Source organism: Sugiyamaella lignohabitans, chromosome A, assembly GCF_001640025.1.
Source record: "Sugiyamaella lignohabitans strain CBS 10342 chromosome A, complete sequence".
In the NCBI taxonomy this organism is placed as follows: Eukaryota; Fungi; Ascomycota; class Dipodascomycetes; order Dipodascales; family Trichomonascaceae; genus Sugiyamaella; species Sugiyamaella lignohabitans.
The window spans coordinates 5,574,391-5,595,789 of NC_031672.1; the positions used below are offsets into that span (position 1 = coordinate 5,574,391).

Consider the following 21,399-nt stretch of genomic DNA (forward strand, 5'->3'; position numbering starts at 1 on the left):
CGAAGGGTACTATAATCGCTGTAGAGATATTTAATACTGCTGATACTAATGCTTAACAAATCTCACTGACGTTGTCGTCAAACAGTACAGTTTGATACTATTCGGAACTTCTACAGACAAAGAAACCTCAGAAACGTCGAGTCATTCAAACACCTCACAAAAATACACACTCCCTCAAAAACCCGGTACCAGTCAAACTCGCTAAAAAGTCGTCCTTTAGTTGTTAGCTTTTTCTGGTTTTTTTTTTTTTGTAGCAGGTGATTAAGATGTTAGAAGGCAATGGTTTTAAGTGGGAAGCTATATTGATTTGTAATTATATAATGATAACGCCGCAAGGGCAAGGGTGAGTACCTGGGGAGGGGTTGGCTGTGCTTCTAGCGATGATACTGAGGCAGGCGTGCGGGCAGATGCGTTGCTAGTACGATTGTGGTTGGGACTTTTTTGACATTTTGAACGGATAGAGCTAGATCGGACCGGATGAGAGCGGAGACTGATGGATTTGCACAGACAGTGCATGCATAGAAGATGGAATCTGGGCATGTCATGTCCAGCGTGGCAGCGAACTCTCTCTCTATGTCTGGACATTTCTTTACTGCGTGGAAGAAGCGAGAAGCAAACTGACAGGGTCCATCTGTCCATCTGCGCACCACTTAACGGGCTAGGGTATTTCCGCATAGTAACTTTAATTTAAAAGTTTCGGTAGGGGATATACGATTAGCTTGTAAGGAACGATTGTTTTTTTTTTTTGTTAGGTCTTTAGTCTCTGGCGAAATTCCATCGTTCCTAGTCCGTATAACCGAATTAAGGACCCCTATTTTCTCTTAGGTTGCGACCCGGTTTCCTGCGTTATCCGGATCCCCTGAATATTGCCAACAACAGCACCAGATCCGTGTTGAGGCACTGGACTGGTACCAGCATGTCCAACGCAGTTCCCTGCATCCTTAGTCACCCTGAACCTGCTTGAAAGAGAGTTTAGTACCCACCTTGCACCAACTGGCTGGAATTGATGTGACTCAAGGGCAAGGAAGTGGAGGTAATATGCAGTTAAAAAGGTTCTAGAGCAGGAAGTAGGTCTCTCTCTGCATGCCACAGGGCATGATCGGAGAGTGGACCTGTTGGCGGTTACCGCGAGTATTAATAGTTAATATGAGTCAATAAAGTATGAATTTGGCCGTAAACCCAGCATTCGAAGCTGCTAATGTGCCGGATATGACGATGCCAAGGCCGAGACTGCTCCTACGCTCTGATCTCAGCGCTACCACAATGACCCGCAACCTTAAATCTGGTGCACGAGACGTATGCTCTTCTAAGTCAGGGAATAGTACTATAAAGGTCAGCTTGTGCCATGCCGGCCTCCGGCGCCCCAGACCCTGTGGATCTTACTTCGCAGGAGATTGCTGGGACCGTCGGAGGAGCGCCTGGAGCGAAGCGAGAGGAGCAGTGGAGTTTGGGGTCTAGCCGCAGCCGCTGGAGGTATCTGGGCCATTCTGGGAGGAGCCCCGACATGAAAGAGGATTAGCTTGTGTAGGTGATAATTAGGGTACATATGTGATGCAGGTCCCAACGGCGGGCGAAGATCAATGAGGCTAAGGCAAAATTGGATCGAAAGTGGGACTGGTAGTTCGACTGGGTTGTGTGATGAATATTAGAAGTTCAGGATTTGGATACATAGCCCAGTGGTCCGTAGAAATAGTGATTGTCTTTTGGTAAGCCAATTACGTTTCAACTCATTGGTTCAAATTATATTTAGACCGACGAAGGACAGGCCCGCTTTAGGAAAGTGGGCTCCGAAGCAAACAAGTTGAATTAATTAGCTATGATAAATAAAGTACACAAATAACAGTCGCGATCATACATAGTGACTAGAAAAGTCTTTCCAAAGTAGCCAGTTCATTCTCTAGGATGCGAACCTTGGCTCGATAATGGTTGATATCCCTCTGAAGCTGATGGCGAATCTCGAATGAATTTTCAGGTGCTAAAACACTTGTTAATATATATTATAAGCAGATCACGATTTTTCGTCCGGCATACCGCTGTTTGCAAGACAATAGAATACTTACCAAATCGCTGCTCAATGTCACGAAGTTCTGTGGTAAGATCATCGCAGAGCCTGTGCATACCGTGAATCTTCTGAACAAGTTCGGCTTTCTTTGCGTTAGCGTTGGATCTAGGGACACTCATTTTCACGGCAATTAGAATTAAGTCAAAGTTTTTTATATAAAAAAAGTGCGGTTTGTTGGCTCTTTATCCTTTTCACGCTACAATCCTCGAGTGTGACAGGTTCACATGTAGTCTCCTTACGACACCCCCGCTCGTCTCCTGTTCGAGGATAGGCTTGTAGCAGCGCACAAACACAACGCACTAGGCTCCACTCCCAAGCAATGCCACTGTTTAAAAACGGGCTGCTTGCACCTATAAATTTATTTCCACCACTGACTGCTCGCAAAAAGCTTCCACATGCATATTACCTAGCATGAATGTGTCACAAACTGACCCTGTGACGCAGTGACATGTTAGGATAATGCACCCAATGGCCAGAAAGATAGCGATAACTGGGCTTAATTTCCCAAATTGGGCTGATAGGCTATAACCAAGCTGACCTCCTGACTGTGTTTGGGGATGTTTCATATTACTTCCCTCCTGATTTGGTTCTATAGTTGCCTCATTTAGAAGTTCCAGGGGTATCCTCCACCTGTTAACCGTCGATCTCGCAGGCCGACCAAAGAATACGCTTAGAGGCATCCGCGGTCTGCAAAATGGAATTAGCCTAAATGGCACTTGGAATATTGTCAGTACTCGAGGGCATATCGCTATTTTTCTGTACGCTGAAAGAGACAGCTTAAAATAATAGCATCACTACATACTCTTCATTCACTATGCACTAAATCTGCAAAACATTCACCAGCTTCCAGTAGTTATGAAAGCCCAAACAATCTCTCTCTGTATTTCAGAAGAATTTACCTGGCTTGTCACTGAAAAACATTCACATCATTCCATACCAAAAAAACCACTGATCCATGTCACGTGATAAGTATGTTTCAAGTTCACAGTGCCTTGTTTTTATAGAAAAAAACTTCATACCCAACAAATTGAGATGTCTGCTCAGTATATAAGGGTCGGGACGAGTTACTAACACTCATCCTCCCCCTAAACTGCATATTCGATCCCTCAATCCCTCTATCAGCAACCTGCTATGCATCCCAAAATGCGTGTAGGCCCACCGGCCTGCAGTCCGATAAGCAATTCAAAGATAGTATATATAATAATTAATATTCCACCAAGATCCTAACATGGGCATAATGAACCAAATACATATCACCCGTTGCCGCCTGACTCGGGTGCATGTCCCAATTTTTCTAAGCTTGCTTGCGTCGGCTCTGCTTGAAACCAGCCTCCCGACATTTATGCACGTCTACAGGGTCCAATTAAGCACAATCTGCGTGCGGCTCATTAAGCTGTACCCGTTTCCGGTACATCGGGCGTGGATCTGAATTCTATGCAAGACTCCGAAACCCATATATAAGGATCACAAAGGATATCGAACCACTACTTACTTGTACACAATTGATAGCACAAAGGTTAAAGGCACGGTGTGAACGACGGATAGTGAGTATAGTGTAAATTTGGCGTGTTTGATTCGGCGGGGTCAATTGGCCAAGACGGTTTTGTCATACGATTTTGAGTCGTTTAACAACACATTGACCTCGCTTTCCGCTCGATGGAGGTTCAATTCCCGGAACCAGTTTTCCAGCTTCGCTCAGCACATTGAGCAAGCCCATTGAGAATACCAACTATGGGCATTTATAGATCCTGGTCACTGGAGATAGGAGTATTACGGGCAACAGCTAACAATGACAAGGACAATGGGCGAAAAGAAGAACATTGTTTACGTTATTCCCTTGTCGGAAGCCGGAGATCCGGTATTAACAGGAGACGGCAAATTTTTGAGATTGCCAATTCCCCACGAGCCATATGTTGTCCGAATTGTTTTATTTTCGTGGCTGAAGTTTGTGCAAAAGGGATCATTTTGGTGTAATGCTCCATTGGACCCATCGACTCCATTTGACAGACATAAGTACTATGAATACCCGCTCAAAACGACTGATTGCGGATTCTCTGAGGACATTCATGTTGATATCAAAATATTCGCTGGTGGTCCTTACTCGTGTTACATCACATACAAGCCACCATCTGAGGACTACTTCTCTCATGTTGATTCAAATGCAGTCAATGGCCAACGAGCTGTCACTGCCGCCAATGGCGTCGATCCTGAGATTATTACGTCAACCAAGAAGTTCCACTTCATTGTTTCAACTGGATTTTCTTTGGGAGGAAAACCAATTGAGCTTGACTCTTTATCCATTCAGACAGTCTTGTCCAAATTAATGGGTCCTGTCAATACATGGGGGCCGAAGCTTAAGGCCATTAAAGACAAGGGATATAACATGATCCATTTCACTCCGTTGCAATACAGAGGAGCATCTGATTCACCCTTTTCTATCTATGACCAGCTTGACTGGGATCCAAAATGTTTCCCCAATGGTGAAGATGATATTGCACAACTGGTCTCGGACATGGAACATAAGTATGGATTATTATCGCTAACTGATGTAGTACTCAATCACACTGCACATAACTCTGATTGGTTGAGATCTCACCCTGAGGTTGGATACTCGGTTGAAACTGCCCCTCATCTGAAACCTGCTTTAGATCTCGACACCCAACTTCTTGATTTCTCGGCTAAGTTGTCAGAACTGGGTCTTCCCGACTCTGTTGAGAGCACTGGTGATTTAGACCGCATTATTGGTTCCCTAAAGGATCATGTATTAGAGCCTATTCGACTTTGGGAGTATTATGTTGTAGATGTTCAGAAAACATGCAAGGATACTGTCGATTTTATTAACAACAAGGACAAGTTCGCGAAGGTCATAGCTTCGCCTGTGCCTCAAGACGTTGTTGGTGATCTACAAAAATTGGCTAAGTTTGTTAAAGAGAAGGCCGCGCTCAATTTTGATAGATTCGGTGAAGGAAGATATTTACGCGAGTTACACATCCCTACTTTCGTATCGATTATCAAAACTTTGTTTCCAGGAACCGGTACTACTTCTGCTGTCCATTATGAGGCTAAAATCCGTCAAATAGTTGACGAGATTAACGAACCTTTGTACCAGGAGTATGATGACGAAGTGTCAGTTATTACCAGCCAACTGTACAATCGGGTGAAATATACTCGTCTTGATGGAGATGGTCCTAGGTTGGGCAAGATCACTAAAGAATCTCCATTAACAGACCCATACTTTACTCGTATTGTTACCCACCCTGAAGCACCAGGTGGAAAGCGAAACCTTGCTTTAGTTAATAATGGATGGATCTGGAGTGGCAACCCTCTGATTGACTTTGCCAGCAACAAGTCCAGAGCTTACCTCCGCCGTGAAGTCATTATTTGGGGAGACTGCGTCAAGTTGAGATATGGTGAAAAGCACGAGGACTCGCCTTTTTTGTGGGACCACATGAAGAAGTATGCTCAGTTATTGGCCAAGTATTTCCACGGCTTCCGTATTGATAACTGTCACTCAACTCCTATTCATGTAGGGGAGTACTTCCTCGATATGGCCCGTCTTGTACGTCCAAATCTTTACACAGTTGCAGAGCTCTTCACCGGTTCGGAGGAAATGGACAAAATCTTTATTGAGCGTCTTGGACTAACTTCCTTGATCCGTGAAGCTATGCAGGCTTGGTCAGTACAAGAACTTTCTACTTTGGTTAATAAGAATGGTGGCAGACCAATGGGTTCTTTTGCTAAACAACCACTCGTCAACCACGGTGAGAGATGGTCCTCAAACGAAGAGGTACATCTCGTTCGAGCATCTCCTATTCACGCTTGGTTCATGGACTGCACCCATGATAATGAAAGTGCAGCAGAAAAGCGAACTGTTGAAGACACATTGCCATCAGGTGCTCTGGTTGCCATGTGTGCTTGTGCTGTAGGATCTACAGTTGGCTTTGATGAATGTTATCCGAAATCTTTGAATGTTGTCACAGAAGAGAGACAATATACATTTGGTGGTGGAATTTCCGAAATCAAAAAGGTTCTCAATGATGCTCACTTTGAAATGGGTCAACTAAATGCCGATGAAACATATACCCATCACGAAGGACAATATATTACTGTGCACAGAGTTGATCCTAGCTCTGGTGAAGGCTATTTCTTGATTGCCAGAACAAAGTTTCACCCAGACTCTGATCAGAGGCGTAAGTATAACGATATACAAGGAAAATAAGGAAAACCAACTAACAACCTCTTTATAGTCTCTGATGTGGTATTGAAAGGTACTCGTGCAGAATGTGTATTGGCCGTTGCATTAGCCGTTGACGATAGTAAGGAAGCTCATAATCAAGATGACAATAAGGTATATGGAATTCCCACTAAGATCGTTACTCTTGAGAAGCCACATATTGATGTTGTCGAAGAAGAAGGTGAGACTACCAGTATTATCCGATCTCCTCATGACTTTCCACAAGGCTCGATTGCTCTGATTAAGACATATCAGACATTTGTTGACAAGGAGCTGGATAATTTGGTAAGGAGTGGTGCTCGAGAGGCAGTGGAAAAACTGAATTGGAATGATTTGAACGTTGCTCTGTACCGTTGTGAGAGCGAAGAACGTGACTCCAGTCGAGGTAAGGAAGGGGTTTACGTTGTGCCTGATCATGGTGCCCTGGAGTATGCTGGTATTCAGGGATGGGCATCAGTATTAGAAGAGGTTGTTTTGTCAAATAACCTGGGACATCCACTTTGTGCCAATTTGCGAAATGGCAGATGGGCGTTGGACTACACGGTTAACAGATTGCGTAATTACGTAGATGAATTTCCCAATCTACAACCTCTGATTGAGTGGTACGAAGTAAGGTTCAATAGGATCAGACAATTGCCTCCATTTTTGATTCCGAGATATTTTGCATTGATCCTATATACAATCCACTCATCTTGCACCCGAAGAGCTCTTTCCCTTATGCCTCAGTCATACCAAAAATCTACTTTGTTTTTACAGGAATTAGCTATGGTTTCTGTGCAGATGGTAGGCAAGCTACCCAGCGCTTCAGTATTCCCATTCGAGCAGGTTGGTTCTATGGCCGCAGGATTGCCTCATTTTTCACGAGATTATATGAGATGTTGGGGTAGAGATGTATTTATCTCGTTACCAGGCCTGCTACTTGCGTTAGGTAGACATGAAGACGCAAAAAACCACATTTTGGCTTTTGCTGCAACTCTTAAACATGGACTCATCCCTAACTTACTTGACTCGGGAAGGAATCCAAGATACAACGCCCGTGATGCGACCTGGTTCTTTTTACAGGTGGTACAGGAATATACTCAAAAGGTTCCTGATGGCCAAGATATTCTATTCGAAAAGGTAAAGAGAAGATTCCCCCTCGATGATACCTATGTGCCTGTAGACGATTCTCGTGCTTTCTCACATTCATCCTCTATAAAGGAAATTGTTTATGAGATCCTCAGTCGCCATGCCAAAGGTATTAAATTCCGCGAGGCTAATGCTGGTACCAATCTGGACTCTCAAATGCGAGATGAGGGTTTCAACCAGAATATCTTTGTAGACTGGGATAATGGATTTGTGTTCGGTGGAAATCAATGGAACTGTGGCACATGGATGGATAAGATGGGTGAAAGTGAGAGAGCAGGTAGTAAAGGCATACCTGGTACCCCTCGTGATGGAGCAGCCATTGAAATCATCGGTCTCCTGAAAAGCTCTCTTCGCTGGGTCAACCAGTTGCATCGCAAGGGTGTTTTTGAATGGGATCATGTTATTAACCAACACGGTGATAAGATTATGTTGAGGGACTGGGAATACAAGATATCCAGTTCGTTCGAGCATGCGTTTTATGTTCCGGCATCTGTTGAAGAAGATTCCAGCTATGATATTGACAGCAGCATTGTTAACAGAAGAGGTATTTACAAGGATCTCTATAGATCTGGGAAACCATATGAGGATTATCAATTGCGCCCCAACTTTGCAATTGCTATGGTCGCTGCTCCTGAGCTCTTCAACTACAAGCATGCGATAAATGCAATTGGAATGGCGGATAAGATTATTCGTGGTCCTGTTGGTATGGCAACTCTAGATCCTTCCGATTTGAATTATAGGCCTTATTACAATAATAGTGAGGACTCCAATGATTTTGCAACATCCAAAGGCAGAAATTATCACCAAGGACCGGAATGGGTTTGGTGCACTGGATTCTTTTTGAGAGCGTTCCTATTCTTCAATATTAAGAAAGAATCAGAGGAGAAAGCTATATCGATTGCGGAGGTTGACAAAACTGAAGTTTTTGCCCAGCTTCGTAAGAGAATCTCGGGACACGTACATTGGTTACACACCTCCCGCTGGAAAGGCTTGACAGAGTTGACCAATAAAGACGGCCAATTCTGCTACGACTCATCGCCTACTCAAGCGTGGAGCGCAGCAACCTTGATAGAGCTATATGAAGATGCTCGGGCCCTGGCGGAAAAATAGATCATCTGAAATAAAGGACAACTTGTAAATGATAACTATAATTTAAGTATAACTAGAGCTTTAAGTAACACATGCAAGTTTGAGGTTTGAATGCGGAGAGATAAGATATGGGTTAGGTCAATGTTTGTTTACATTATAACGAAGATCATTAAGCTGATGCTAAGAAACACATTAATATTAGCAGACGATTTTAATTTGAAATGGTAAGTTAGAACTGTCCAAAGAACTATTATAGATTTCTAACCTCTCAGCCACGAAAAGTAGCTACTCCAGGATATAGTAGTGCAGGACCTACTGCGACTGGTCGTCGAACTATCTCAGGTGCATTTTCGCAACTTACGCCAGGCCTAGCCAGAGAACTTAAGGAATCATTCACGCTCTTAGATAAAGATGGCAATGGTACAATAACAAAAGGGAATTTGGAAGAGATGCTCATTTCTTTGGGCCAAGAGCCAACTACCGAAGAGTTGGAAAATATGATGGGCAAAATGGCTTCCCCCCTGACATTTTCAGCATATTTAACTGGAATGTCACACAACCTTAGTCAATTATCATCAAAGAAAGAGCTATTAGCCGCATTTGAGGCATTCCAAGATGAGGAGGCTGCTGAAAATAATAGCGGAGTAATCGGTTTGGATGAACTCCGAGACTCGTTAGCAGAGTATGGGATGGACCACCAGGATATTGAACAATCTCTAGCTGCTTTCACTAGGTCAAGTGGCTTCTCGGGTGAGCATTTCATGTATAGAGACTTCGTTAATCTGCTTCGAGGCGAAGACAATTAGCCCTGTGCTGTATACTATTTTTTTTCTATGAATATTTATTTGTCCATATGACAGATAGTCATCCAGACAGAGTCGAGACACTACCATATAAGAGCCATCAGAACATAAATACAAAATCCAAGAGTTCTTAACATTATTTTTACAAGTGGAATAATAAATACATATAACCTGAGAAGAACGATATCACCGATTAGTTGTCTTGTCTCAGCGGCTTTCTATCTATTGGTCAACAATCAACTCATCACATCCCCAATCTTCATAACTTCCGTCAGGAAGGTATCGTCTAATTACTAAAGGGATTTTACGCTGAGCAAGTTCCTTCATGGCGATCTGTAAAGGATCGGTTTCACCTTCTAAGTCGACTAAGACTGGAGCATTCATACTGATTTGCAAAGCACGAGTGCCTAAAACACGAGCTCTTTCATATTTAGTCATGTAGGGCGTGGTAGCTCTCTTTTCTTTGGGGATAGCCAGCTCTTTGGCGGTTTTCTTTCTCGGTGCTTGGTCTTGGTTCGATACGATCACGGTTCTTCCGTCAGCATCAATTTCCTGAGCAGCAACCGCAGTTCCGTTCTCATTACCATTTACAGCCCCATTAGTCTCAAAGTCTCCGTCATCTGAAAAGTGTTCTTCGAAATCAGCTTCATCATATGCGTTCTCATAGCCATCATTAAAACTAGTCGACGAGTTAGTAAGTTGAAGAGAAAATACGGAAAAAAAATACAGTCACCCATAGAATCTATCACACGTAATATACGATTACTTATGAAATTACCACAAGATTTAATGAACTTACGCTCCTTCGTCGTCAGACATTGTGTATTTCTATGTGTGGCCCGATAATCTGAACTTTTAATCGCTTCTACATGAAAAAAATCCAAGTAACGTGAAGCAATGGTAGAGAGGGTAACTAATTACAAGATCGCCCTAGCAGGACCTGCACCAAATATTACAAGTGAGGCAACTGGGAATTAAAATACAACGGGGGAAATGGTTCTGGCTAGATCAAACTAATTCTATCAAATCTTTGGAATTTGACATGATAGCCCGTACAACAATTTCATCCTCTTTCCTTTCGTTTTAAATTTCATAGGCTTTGGAATAAAATAGAAACATTTAGGCTATAGAGCCGCGCGGCAGGAATTTTCCATTTTTCAATCTCCTTACCCACATGCATATGTTGTCGTCGGATCGATCTGAGGAGAAGTGCTATAGTCCACAACAACTCACAGATCAACTCTACTTGTCCATTTTCAAAGTAATCATTGACTGTATTATATTCATCACTTTCTCCCTTTCTTATACTTATAAGATTATTAGCCTGCTTTTTGGTATACGGAGATTAGTCGGAACTGAAATAACATTGTCCAATTGTATTATTAATCTTTAGTCTTCGTGGTCATCTACTACCGTCCAAATCAAAACTCATAATGCCTGGAACTACAACAGCCCTAGATGCAACGAATTCTGTGAGTTCGGGTGTACCTGATGGTATTGAAAAGAAACAAAATGTGGATCAGTCATCTTCTGGGCTCTCCAAGCGTGCTCTTAAGAGATTACAGAAAGAAAAGGCCGGAAATGGCGAGGGTGACCATACAAATGTTAATGGATCTTCTCGGGAGAGTCGTGAGGAGTCTGTCACTTCAGATGCTGGCTCTGGCGACATTTTTGTTGACCATTTACAAAAGCGTATTCGTAACCTACAGAAGCGTAAGGCCAAGCTGGATAAATATCATGAGATCGCCGAGGAAGCTAAGGCCAAAAACCTACCTCTTACTTTGAACCCAGATCAAATTTCTGCATTGGCTCAAAGAGAAACTGTAGAAGCTCCTCTTAAAGAATTACAGGATGCTCTTCATTTGTACAAATCTCAAGCTCTTGAACGCATTGCTAGAGAGAAGGAGCAAAAGGCCCAACATGAAGCCGAGGTTGCCAAGGCTGTCGAGGCTGCCAAGTTAGAGGGCATTGCACAAGGACGTGAGCAATTAAGTCTTACCGTGAAATTTCTTCGTGCTGCCTCATTTAAGAGACAATTGAGTGACAGTACCCCTGCAGAAGAAAGTGCTGCATTCGAACATTTGTTGAAGGTGGTTTATGCTGGTGATGACACTTCTCTGTCTGCCTTGGATGACCTCGTCAATGGCTCCTCCAAGCAAGTCTTCGAGGAAGCTAATTCAATCACTTTCGAGAAAGTTAAAGAAATTTCTCAAATCCCTCCGGAAGAGTTCTTTCTCACCCAAACTGAGGAGGTGGAAGAACCCAAGGTTGAAACCACTGCTGCTGAGAAATCTCAGCCTACCATCTCTTTTCTTCAAGAAGAAGTAACTGAGGAACCTCAACAGCCAATTCAGGACAATACTGCGTCTCTTCCCGCCAATAAAGACACCGCCGTTGTGGAGTCTGCTCCTACATCCACCCCCACTGCAAACGGCTCAACTCATCCAACTGATAGACCCCCCTCTGCGAATGAAGCCAATCCTAAGTCCAAAAAGAAAAACCGCCCTTACTATCGCAACAAACGCAAGGCGAACAAAGATGGTGAGAACAAGGCCACCCCTCCCCCAGCTTCGAACTCTGCCTAGGTTACTATATTCCCTTTGCATTCTTTTTATTATTAGCAAAACATCTGCATTCACCTAAAAGTAACTTCTTTTTAGTTATATTCACTATGTCTATTATGTCTCTAAAATAAGTAGGAGCGAACTTCGTTAGACGAACCTTCGTTCACCACATATTGCATAGAAACTGCTAGCATTTCCTCTGTACACTAAATTTAGTTAACTAAATATCAGCAAAGAACAATAATGTCAGTGTCGCTGGAGACACCCTGGTAACTGATGATACCGGAATGTACTATGATGCACTGTATTTCATCTTGCACAACGGTGTCAGAAATAGAACTGCAAAGCAGGTCTAAGACCCTATAATCGAAAACCACAGGACCCAAAACGGGTCCAAATTGGCCAAGATGCCCTGGAGGTAAGAACCAGGACGTGACACAAGAGAATACTCAATTGCGAGCTCTATAGGGTCACATCAAAGTGCGGTTTCTGCTGATCATATCAAAAGAGACTAATAATAGTAGGCCTGCTATACAGATCATACTGTTATTAGCTCAGTTCATATGAACCGCATGGTATAGGAAGTTAAGAGCGTCTGAAATTTTCATATATTTATATCATTTGGACATGGAGTAGGGTAACTTAATTTATTGGACCGAATCATGTGACTCTGATAGGACCTCATATACAACTATATCAGACATTCCAGTTAATTATTTTGCTATATATCTACTGTTTGATCCGAATATTTCTCACCAGGAGAATGAGTCTTCAAAGTAATCTACTCTGTATTCGGATTTAACGATGCTTTCGGAGATGCCTTTTCTGATGTCATCATTCATTCTATCAGGGCCACAGACCAAGAAGGCAACTGTTCCTGTTGCTTCGGTAATATCTCGTGCAACTTTGGATCTCAAATCTGGAGCTCCTTGTTTCGTTTCGAACTGAACAGACGAGGTGAGCGATGTTTTTCTCTCACTTCCCAAAGATGATACTGTATCCTCTGGAACCTTTTCTAGATTGGTTGTGCTAGATGCTGCAGAGGATTCATTGCTAACCAAGACACTTGTTCCTGTAACATACAGACGTACTTCGATTCGAGGATCCTCCTGAATGTATTTCAATTGGTCTTTAAACCAAGTCAAAGGTTCATAATCTCTCATGACCCAGATAAATACCATTCTTTGAGTTTTGTCCCTGTTTTCCCTCAACTGAGCAGCATAAGGATATATTGATGTAATACCGACTCCTCCTGCCACTAGCACCACAGTTTCATAATTGTGAAGTGGATGAGTCCCTCCATATGGGCCCTCCACTAAAACACCTAGTCGAGCACATTGGTCTGGTTGGCTCTTGATATATTTTGCAGTGCGTTTTGTAAGACCTTTCTTCACTCTTGCGAAAATCACCAGCTTACCTTGGTCGTCAGGCACAGGTGAGCATACTACAGTAAAAGGGTGTGATTGCCAGAATCCGTATTTTCGCAGAATATGCAAATAGACATAACAGCCAGGTCGATAATTCCATCTATGGGAGTAGTCAATTTTGATTTCCATAATATGCTCTCCATGAAGTTTGATATCTGCCTTGGAGGTGACTCCAGACCAAAAGAGTCTGACAATTCTTGCAAAGTGGTCGAATGCCCAAATAGCAATCGCAGCATAGGTGTAATGCATTCCGTCTCTACCTTTGACATGAAACCAGACACCAGCCATGGTTAAAGCTGATAGTATGATGTGAAAATACAGGAAGAATTCATAATTGAGAGAGCGGAAATAGTGAACCGAATGAGTGATTAAGGTACACATAAAAATAGTCGCAGCCACTCCCCAGAGGAACCAGGCACTTCCTGGAGCTCCCGAAAAGTATTCTGTGTATTCAGAATCATGGACGTATTCAATAGTATAGGCGATGCTGTGAATAACGGCGTGCATTGTAGTCATTCGTGCTACCCACTTGTGGAATACATTGAAAGTATTCATCTCCCAACCTGTCACATAGATAAGGAGATTATTTCTTCCAGCAAAGACCAGCAGTAAAACAAGCTCGGCCATGCAGGTTACACCAGATCTATAAGCAATTGAATCAGCAACTTGATCTGATATTGTATTGTAGAAGACACTATTTTCTATTGTCTCAATCCCTACGAAGGCAAGACAGATATTAATAACGAAGAAAGCGAAGATGACGACGGATTCAAATCGAGTAGGAATACTCAATGTGAAGCCAAAGATGCTCTTAGGAGTTGAGTGATGATATCTTCCTGTGGCAGGCAAGAAGAACTCTGCGCGAATGCGCCGAGATAATGGAAAATCCAAGTACTTGAACATATAGGGACCCAACCTTAGGAACAGGTTGTGGATAGATTTCACGAGCATAACTATTCCCCAAAATCCAATCATAGCGGCCCTACATGTGCTTGTTAGTATACGTTTTTTTATACATCAATGGGTACACTTACGCATATTTGTCAGGCTTAACAGATTCTCTTGCACTAACTGCCTCTGCTGCAAATCCATGTTCAACGACAGCGTAGGGGATGATGAATGGTTTTGTATGAGTTGAATTCAGTTCGGCGGCCGTCAGGTTGGTTTGAAATGTAGGAACCTTAGCAACGATCTCAGGAATATTATAGCTGTAATTCGCTGTTTGGACGACAAGCTCAAGTCTATCGTAGTTGTATCCATCAGGCATGCAAGCATAGTTGACATACCAGAAGGCTTCGTTGAGAAGCGAAGGCGTACTAGCATAGGTTACCATACAACCGACTGCAGTTTCAATAAATGCTGGTTTACGGCAGGTACAACTATTGTAGAGATATGGGCTCGGAGCAGTGGGGCATCCAAAATCATAGGTGGCTGCTGCCATCATACAAGTATACCCATAAACATCGTTTACTGCTTCTGCGAAAGTTGCCAAATTCAGCAAAGTCGCTATAGTTGAGAACAGAAATAATCTCATCTTGGTCTAGTGAGCGCTTGATTTAGTGAGCGCTTCTGGTATCTTGTATGGCGGTGGTCGCATAATTTATAGCAGTCGTGAAACGCCAGTAGCTAATTGAATGCTCCAGATATTTTATTTTTCTTCGTCTTGTGTTACAACATTGTGTGACTTTATTTACTAGAGATCTTCATGTTTTCCTGGCCCTTTTCTTTTTTTGTCTGGACACTTCGTGATGCAATTGCCCACTTTTGCTTAACCGTTGTACATCCGACAGACTGGACGGTGAAAGATATTCACGAACTATGCCTAGATTGCAGTGTTATTCACTCAATTGCATCTATAGGTAATATGTATGCATCATCATTTAAAGGAACGATGAATGGAACATCACTCACTATATATGAAGAGTCTTACGAAGTCATAAGATGTTATTTCATCTTTCTTTTAGACAACATACAACAATGTTAAAATAAAATTGATTGCATCAATAAAGGACGGATGTTTACTATGCCGTATCATTTAAGTTCATGACAAAAGTAACTTCAAGACTCTCGCCGTCTCAACATGATGCTTTACGGCAAAGTAGCCGATGCTGATCAGGTCCGAAAGGTGCTGCCAAGATTGATCTTACGCGGGAACGATGTCACACCTAGATCTTACCAAAATAGGAAATTTTGGGGATCTGATAAACCTTGGCACCACCAAGAGCTAGCGTATTTCTTTTCTCGGGGAACTCAATAGAGTTGACTAGCCTACCTGGATCTAACAGGGTCGTTTTTCTGTGCTGTTTCTGCCAGGTTTCAGATTAATAAGGAACGGAAGTTGTGTTCGACAATTATCCGTTATCCAAACTACAATATTTTGATACACTCTCTTCCTTCTGTTTCTTTGCCATATTTATGAGACAAAGACGCAGTATTTGTGGTTAAGCGTATATCTGTGCGCCTGCAGACCTGCCTCGGCGATCTTTATTACACATGCGTAAAAGATGGGCAATGGTCTGCGAAATATTACTACTTTGGGGAATTTGATCTTTTTGATAAAAATTTTATCTGATGGAAACTAGACTGCTGATTGGCAGGTTGCTAGCCAGAACTTGTGGACGACGCAGTTGGATGAATGCAGTCAATATATGACTGACCACATGTGAAGAAACCTGCAGGACGGTAACTAGCTGCTGTGGCCGTGTAAATAAAATTTGCAGGTGGAAGTCTCAGACTGACATGACTCGCACACGGCACCATGGAAGATTTGATTAGATTAGATTAGATCTTCCAGAGTCTGGCCTTGGAAACGATGACTTTCGGCAAGAAGAGAGCTTAATTGGCGGCATATTTTGAGTTGCTAGTTGATGAAGACCAAACTCAATTGCACCTGTGGAAAGATCAATGTTGAGAAACAAGTTCCATCAAACAGGTTCTGTTACAATAGTTCGTAGCCTGGTATCAATTCCTTGCGTATTACTTTTGTCATTTAGCTGCACAAAAGGTAAATTTGCTAGTTTGCCAGGCATGGTTGAGACGGCATACTTGCGGTTACGGGGTTTTTTTGGCTAGGTAGGATGCATAATTTTGTATGACACCACATCCAAGTCTGAAACTCGGCATCGGGCTCTAGACATTGCTTTTGGTACTTAGGTGGTCCCTGTGTTTGTTTTGTATGCAACAGACTCTACCGAGCATGCGAACACATAGCATGATTCCGGCAAAAATATACTCTAGCTCGGTCTAGTAATACTCGCTGCGTAAACTATTCGTAGCCCCCTTTTTTACAAGATTAAGGATTTTGAATCTAGTTACTGTCATATTCCTTCAGCTCACAATAATAACCGAACTTGAGAGTATCTGGTTAGTTGAACTTCTTTTAATAGCATATTATCACTATAAATGGAATGTGCGCTTCCACCATAAATTTCGCTGTAAGCATTTTTAGTACGGACACTGTATATTTTTGACTATAGGCCTCAACTGTGCCCCTCTGCCAAAACGTATTTTTTATCTGCATAACCAGAAAACGCTATCTAATTCTAGTGGGCCGAAGTATCTTAGAATTCCCCAACAAGTTAAAGTAAAAGTATTATTACTGCAACAAAACAGGAATGACCCAACCAACTGCGGTAGATTTCAAAAACCAGGGTAATAAAGCTCTTCTCGAGAGCAAGTACGAAGAAGCTATTGAGCTCTATACGAAGGCGATAAATCTCGACTCTACGAATGCAGTTTTTTTTGCCAACAGGGCACAAGCTCATATAAAGAGTGAAGCATACGGATCAGCTATAGCTGATGCTTCCGAGGCGATCAAACTTGATCCATCGTATACTAAAGCTTATTATCGCAGAGCTGTTGCCAAGACCGCTATTGTGCGTTATAAGGATGCTCTACCAGACTTCAAGGTGACTGTTGACAGAGCACCCAACGACAAAGATGCCAAGGCCAGATATTTGGAATGTCAAAAGATAGTTCGTCGACTGGCATTCGAGAAGGCTATCGAAGTTGAAGACGAACCCAGTGTAGCAGAGACCCTTGATATTCGCTCTCTCAAGGTCGAAGACAGTTATGATGGCCCTGAGCTTGATATCGAATTCGTGAAGGAGGCAGACTCTGATAAATTCTTTCCAAAAGTTAACATGACAAAAGAATTTATTACCCAAACCATAGAGAGATTTAAAGTCGGCAAGTTATTACCGAGGAAGTACCTCTATGCCATTGTACTTCAGGCAATGAAATTGTTCCAGCAGGAACCAACCATGGTGGAAATTAAGGCGGAAATGCCCGACCACTTGATAACCATATGTGGTGATACCCATGGACAATTTTTCGATCTGCTGGAGATTTTCCGCAAAAATGGTGAGCCTTCTGAGAATCACATGTACTTATTTAATGGAGATTTTGTAGACCGAGGATCATGGTCGTGTGAAATTGCACTTACTCTTTATGCCTACAAGATTCTATATCCATCAAGCTTTTTCATTAATAGAGGAAATCATGAGACTGATAGCATGAATAAAGTATATGGGTTTGAGGGCGAATGTAAGCACAAGTATGTTTCAGAGTCTGTGTTCAAGCTTTTTTCGGAATCCTTCTCATTGCTTCCTCTAGCTACGTTAGTTTCGGACCAATACTTCGTCGTTCATGGTGGTTTGTTCTCGGACGATAATGTGACTTTGGATGATATTCGTAAATTCAATAGGTTTAGTGAAAAGCAGCCTGGTATGCATGGTATAATGATGGAGATGCTTTGGACTGATCCCCAACCTGAGCCAGGTAGGGGTCCAAGCAAGCGAGGTATTGGTATTCAGTTTGGTCCAGACGTAACGGACCGATTCTGCAAAGCAAATGGCCTCAAAGCGGTGATTAGATCACACGAAGTTCGCATGGGCGGTTACTCTGAGGAACATGATGGAAAGTTAATCACAGTCTTCTCTGCCCCTAATTATTGTGATTCTCAAGGAAATAAGGGTGCATATATCAATGTCAGAGAAGACGGTGAACTCAACTTCGTCACTTTCGATGCCGTTCCTCATCCAGATATTAAACCCATGAGATATGCATCTCAACTCATGGGTATGTAATTATTTTAATGAACTGTGAATGCATGCATAGATGTTATTAGTGTACTGTTGTAATCATAACAAAATGAATAGTTCTTGGTTTTCAGGTGAAATTCTAATAAAAATAATTAAATAATATATAAGGATACATTCAAGAATCAAGTCCTAAAAGTCCTAATATTTATGCCAGTTTTTGAGACTTTTTCCATTTGAAAATTCTACGCTTCAGGTCACCAATCGACTGCTGATAGATGTTGAGTTTTTTATCCCAAAACATGGCTTCATAATTATCGCCATGTTTCTCAACAAGCCGAGAGATCCAGTCTTGTTCACGTTCACTTTGTACTCTTGGCTTTGTGATACCACTAGCTGCTAATGCTTCAAGCTTCTGGACAACTTCTGTAGTAGTTTCTTCATGCTCAGCTTCTTCCTCATCGTCTTTAGGCTTGCCGTACTCAACGGTGACACTGCCATCTTCATGTCGTACAATACGACCTTCACCCTCCTCTAGTTCGTGTTCGCTTTCATCGTCACTTTCATTCGCATTTAGACTATCTGTATTTCTGATTTCCTTCTCTTCACCGCCAGCTCTACGTCCTAACCTTGCTGTCAGACCAAGCTTCTTATAGTTCTGGGCCAATGTGAGTTTGGAATCCCAGTGTTCGGCAATAATGGCATTCGACTGGATATTAATCTTAGCGTGCTTATCTTTTACCCTCCGAGTGTTCTTATTCAACTTTGATCTCGCATGCTTTTTTCTACGAACTCCACTAGGCATTTTGATAGTTTAAAATTAACAAAAAATCGTGAACCTGTCAATGGATCTGTCTCTTTCAATTCAGTATGCATCAAATTCTGAAATTTTTTGGTACCCATGCCCAATATGCATGATAGATGATATATAGATAAGGGCAGGGGTTTGTAGATCAATTGACGCTGCTTCGAGACAAATTGGGATTATTGAATTATACAAAATTAAATGCAGAAGTAGAAATACCCTACTCAACTTCGGCAAAGGCACGATAGGAAGTAAACTCCCCGTCAGTAGCTTTGAGTTCTACGTCGACTCCAGCTCCAATAAAGAACACGTTACCGGTGTTGAAGTCAAGCGAAACATTGTCGCCCGAAATGGTTCCCTTGCCGCTGGTAGAGACAATAATACTAGGGCCATCAATAGCACTTATTTTTCCAGTAGCACCGGGTTGAATCTTGGCCTGTAAAACAGCAAACTCATCAATAGGGGGGTTGTACAGAGTGAATTCAGTATTGTCACCTGATGCGCGAGGGAAGGGCAAAGGTTCCATCTTCTGTTCAATAACAGGAGCATAGGAATAAGTTAACATAGATACTAAGGTCTCCACATCCTTGAACTTAGGAGTGAACCCGGCACGTACAACATTATCACTGGCAGCCATACACTCAATAATATCTCCTGAGATATAGGCATGAGGATCCTTAGCTCTCAAAAACATGGCCTCGCCAGGGCTAAGCTTGACGTAGTTGAGTAGAAGACCACCGCAAAACAAGCCAATATCGTTAGGAAACTGTCCATTAAGACGAATAAGCAAATTTGCCAGTTCAGAGTCACTAGAAGAACCGCCAAACCCAAGAGGTTCTCTTTGAGCTCTCTCGATAAGTCTTTTAGCAACATCAGTAACTTTATCGTCACTAGATCTCATCAAGCGACCAAACAATTGTTGGAGAGCCTCCTTGTTTTTCTTATCTTGTGCAGAATCCGCAGCAGCGTGTTCATTGCCTGTAACGGTCTTCTTGAATTGTTCAGCTGTATCGGCACCTATCAATTCAACAAACTCGGGGACGGTGTCCAGTACAGCCACGATTTGCTCCAGAGGCTTAAATCCACAGAATCCTTCGAACTCAGTAACAGCGATTGCCATTTCAGGTTTGTGGTTGGGGTCTGGGTAATTCTTTGGGTCCTTCTTGTGTAGAATGGCACCCAACTCTTTATCAGGATGGGCCTGGATACTGAGTGCCTTGTTGATAGAAAGGACCTTGAAAAGGAAAGGTAACTCTCCCTTGCCAAACTTACCAACGACTTCGTCGTGGAGCAAAGACTCATCTTTGGTAACAATTTCACGCAAAGTTTCTCCTGTGTTGACGTTCTTGCTGGGGACACTCGGATGAGTTCCCATCCAAAGTTCAGCATAGGGCTTGCTGGGATCAATGACAAAATCTTTGTCAGAACTAGCAGCAAATTGCGCAGCAGCACTAGAGTTACCAATTTTACCTGAAACGTTAGCCATTCCACTCCTTTTGCTTCATTCCATCACCATTAAAATTCGATATGTACGCCGAAAGGTAATGAATATAATACGTACCCCAGTCGTAGGATTGAACACCTTTATGAGTTGTTAGTTACGAGTTACAAGCAAGGACCCATAGTTGCCTGGACACGATGGACATATGGGAAACTCGATATAATTGCACTTCCGTACTTACCACAGTTCAATTGAAATAGTTTCTGACCCATCTTGTCGCGAATTCTATATATCTAATGATCTTAAAAGTGTTAGCGAATAATCAAATCACAGATATACACTACAACTAGGTATCCCCAGACTATACCCTCGAAACAGATGCGTGTCTAGCTTACCTTTAGCAAAGAGTACTCTGTGTTCTCAAAAATATTTAGTAGTTAAAGCCAACAGGAAACACGCTCGAGGGTTATGAACAGGCGTGACGTAGTGTGGTAGTGAGATCGAGTGATATTAGGGTTGCATCTATAATTATATTTGCATGATGCATGTAGGGCGCGATGAGGGCTGAAGTGTGCAAATACAACGAAGATGTATGGATAGTTCTAAAGGTGGTTCTATTTAATGAGATTTTGAAATACCTCTCAAGCATTAAAACTTACTCAGACCAGCTTCACGCGACACATTTTATAGAGATCACGAGGATTAACTCATGTAATTGGTAACTGTGCTTGTCTCACCATATATGTATATTGGCCTAAATTCAATTTGCATGTACAGCACAGGTCGATGTTGTTAACTTTTAACTAA

The 21,399-nt window shown here is 42.3% G+C and overlaps 8 protein-coding genes across 8 annotated transcripts; 4 read left to right on the plus strand and 4 right to left on the minus strand.

The window, feature by feature from the left end:
- Nucleotides 1–3,851: 3,851 nt before the first annotated feature.
- On the plus strand, nt 3,852–8,534 carry GDB1 (bifunctional 4-alpha-glucanotransferase/amylo-alpha-1,6-glucosidase; the record flags this gene model as incomplete). The annotated part of the gene is made up of 2 exons (XM_018878754.1): nt 3,852–6,252; nt 6,310–8,534. The coding sequence occupies 2 exons, from the start codon at nt 3,852–3,854 to the stop codon at nt 8,532–8,534; spliced, it is 4,626 nt and encodes a 1,541-aa protein (XP_018736025.1).
- Nucleotides 8,535–8,962: 428 nt separating this feature from the next.
- rlc1 (myosin II regulatory light chain Rlc1) lies at nt 8,963–9,319 on the plus strand (the record flags this gene model as incomplete). The annotated part of the gene is made up of 1 exon (XM_018878755.1): nt 8,963–9,319. One exon carries the CDS (start codon nt 8,963–8,965, stop codon nt 9,317–9,319), a length of 357 nt encoding a protein of 118 aa, XP_018736026.1.
- Nucleotides 9,320–9,538: 219 nt separating this feature from the next.
- On the minus strand, nt 9,539–10,135 carry RPO26 (DNA-directed RNA polymerase core subunit RPB6; the record flags this gene model as incomplete). Its single annotated transcript, XM_018878756.1, has 2 exons — nt 9,539–9,995; nt 10,116–10,135. 2 exons carry the CDS (start codon nt 10,133–10,135, stop codon nt 9,539–9,541), a joined length of 477 nt encoding a protein of 158 aa, XP_018736027.1.
- A 614-nt stretch (nt 10,136–10,749) lies between these two features.
- On the plus strand, nt 10,750–11,901 carry tam14 (uncharacterized protein; the record flags this gene model as incomplete). The annotated part of the gene is made up of 1 exon (XM_018878757.1): nt 10,750–11,901. The coding sequence occupies one exon, from the start codon at nt 10,750–10,752 to the stop codon at nt 11,899–11,901; it is 1,152 nt and encodes a 383-aa protein (XP_018736028.1).
- A 731-nt stretch (nt 11,902–12,632) lies between these two features.
- Nucleotides 12,633–13,595, minus strand: FRE3 (Fre3p; the record flags this gene model as incomplete). Its single annotated transcript, XM_018878758.1, has 1 exon — nt 12,633–13,595. The coding sequence occupies one exon, from the start codon at nt 13,593–13,595 to the stop codon at nt 12,633–12,635; it is 963 nt and encodes a 320-aa protein (XP_018736029.1).
- Nucleotides 13,596–16,921: 3,326 nt separating this feature from the next.
- PPT1 (Ppt1p) lies at nt 16,922–18,394 on the plus strand (the record flags this gene model as incomplete). The annotated part of the gene is made up of 1 exon (XM_018878759.1): nt 16,922–18,394. One exon carries the CDS (start codon nt 16,922–16,924, stop codon nt 18,392–18,394), a length of 1,473 nt encoding a protein of 490 aa, XP_018736030.1.
- A 160-nt stretch (nt 18,395–18,554) lies between these two features.
- Nucleotides 18,555–19,151, minus strand: NOP16 (Nop16p; the record flags this gene model as incomplete). Its single annotated transcript, XM_018878761.1, has 1 exon — nt 18,555–19,151. The coding sequence occupies one exon, from the start codon at nt 19,149–19,151 to the stop codon at nt 18,555–18,557; it is 597 nt and encodes a 198-aa protein (XP_018736031.1).
- Nucleotides 19,152–19,371: 220 nt separating this feature from the next.
- PMI40 (mannose-6-phosphate isomerase PMI40) lies at nt 19,372–20,637 on the minus strand (the record flags this gene model as incomplete). Its single annotated transcript, XM_018878762.1, has 1 exon — nt 19,372–20,637. The coding sequence occupies one exon, from the start codon at nt 20,635–20,637 to the stop codon at nt 19,372–19,374; it is 1,266 nt and encodes a 421-aa protein (XP_018736032.1).
- Nucleotides 20,638–21,399: the final 762 nt, after the last annotated feature.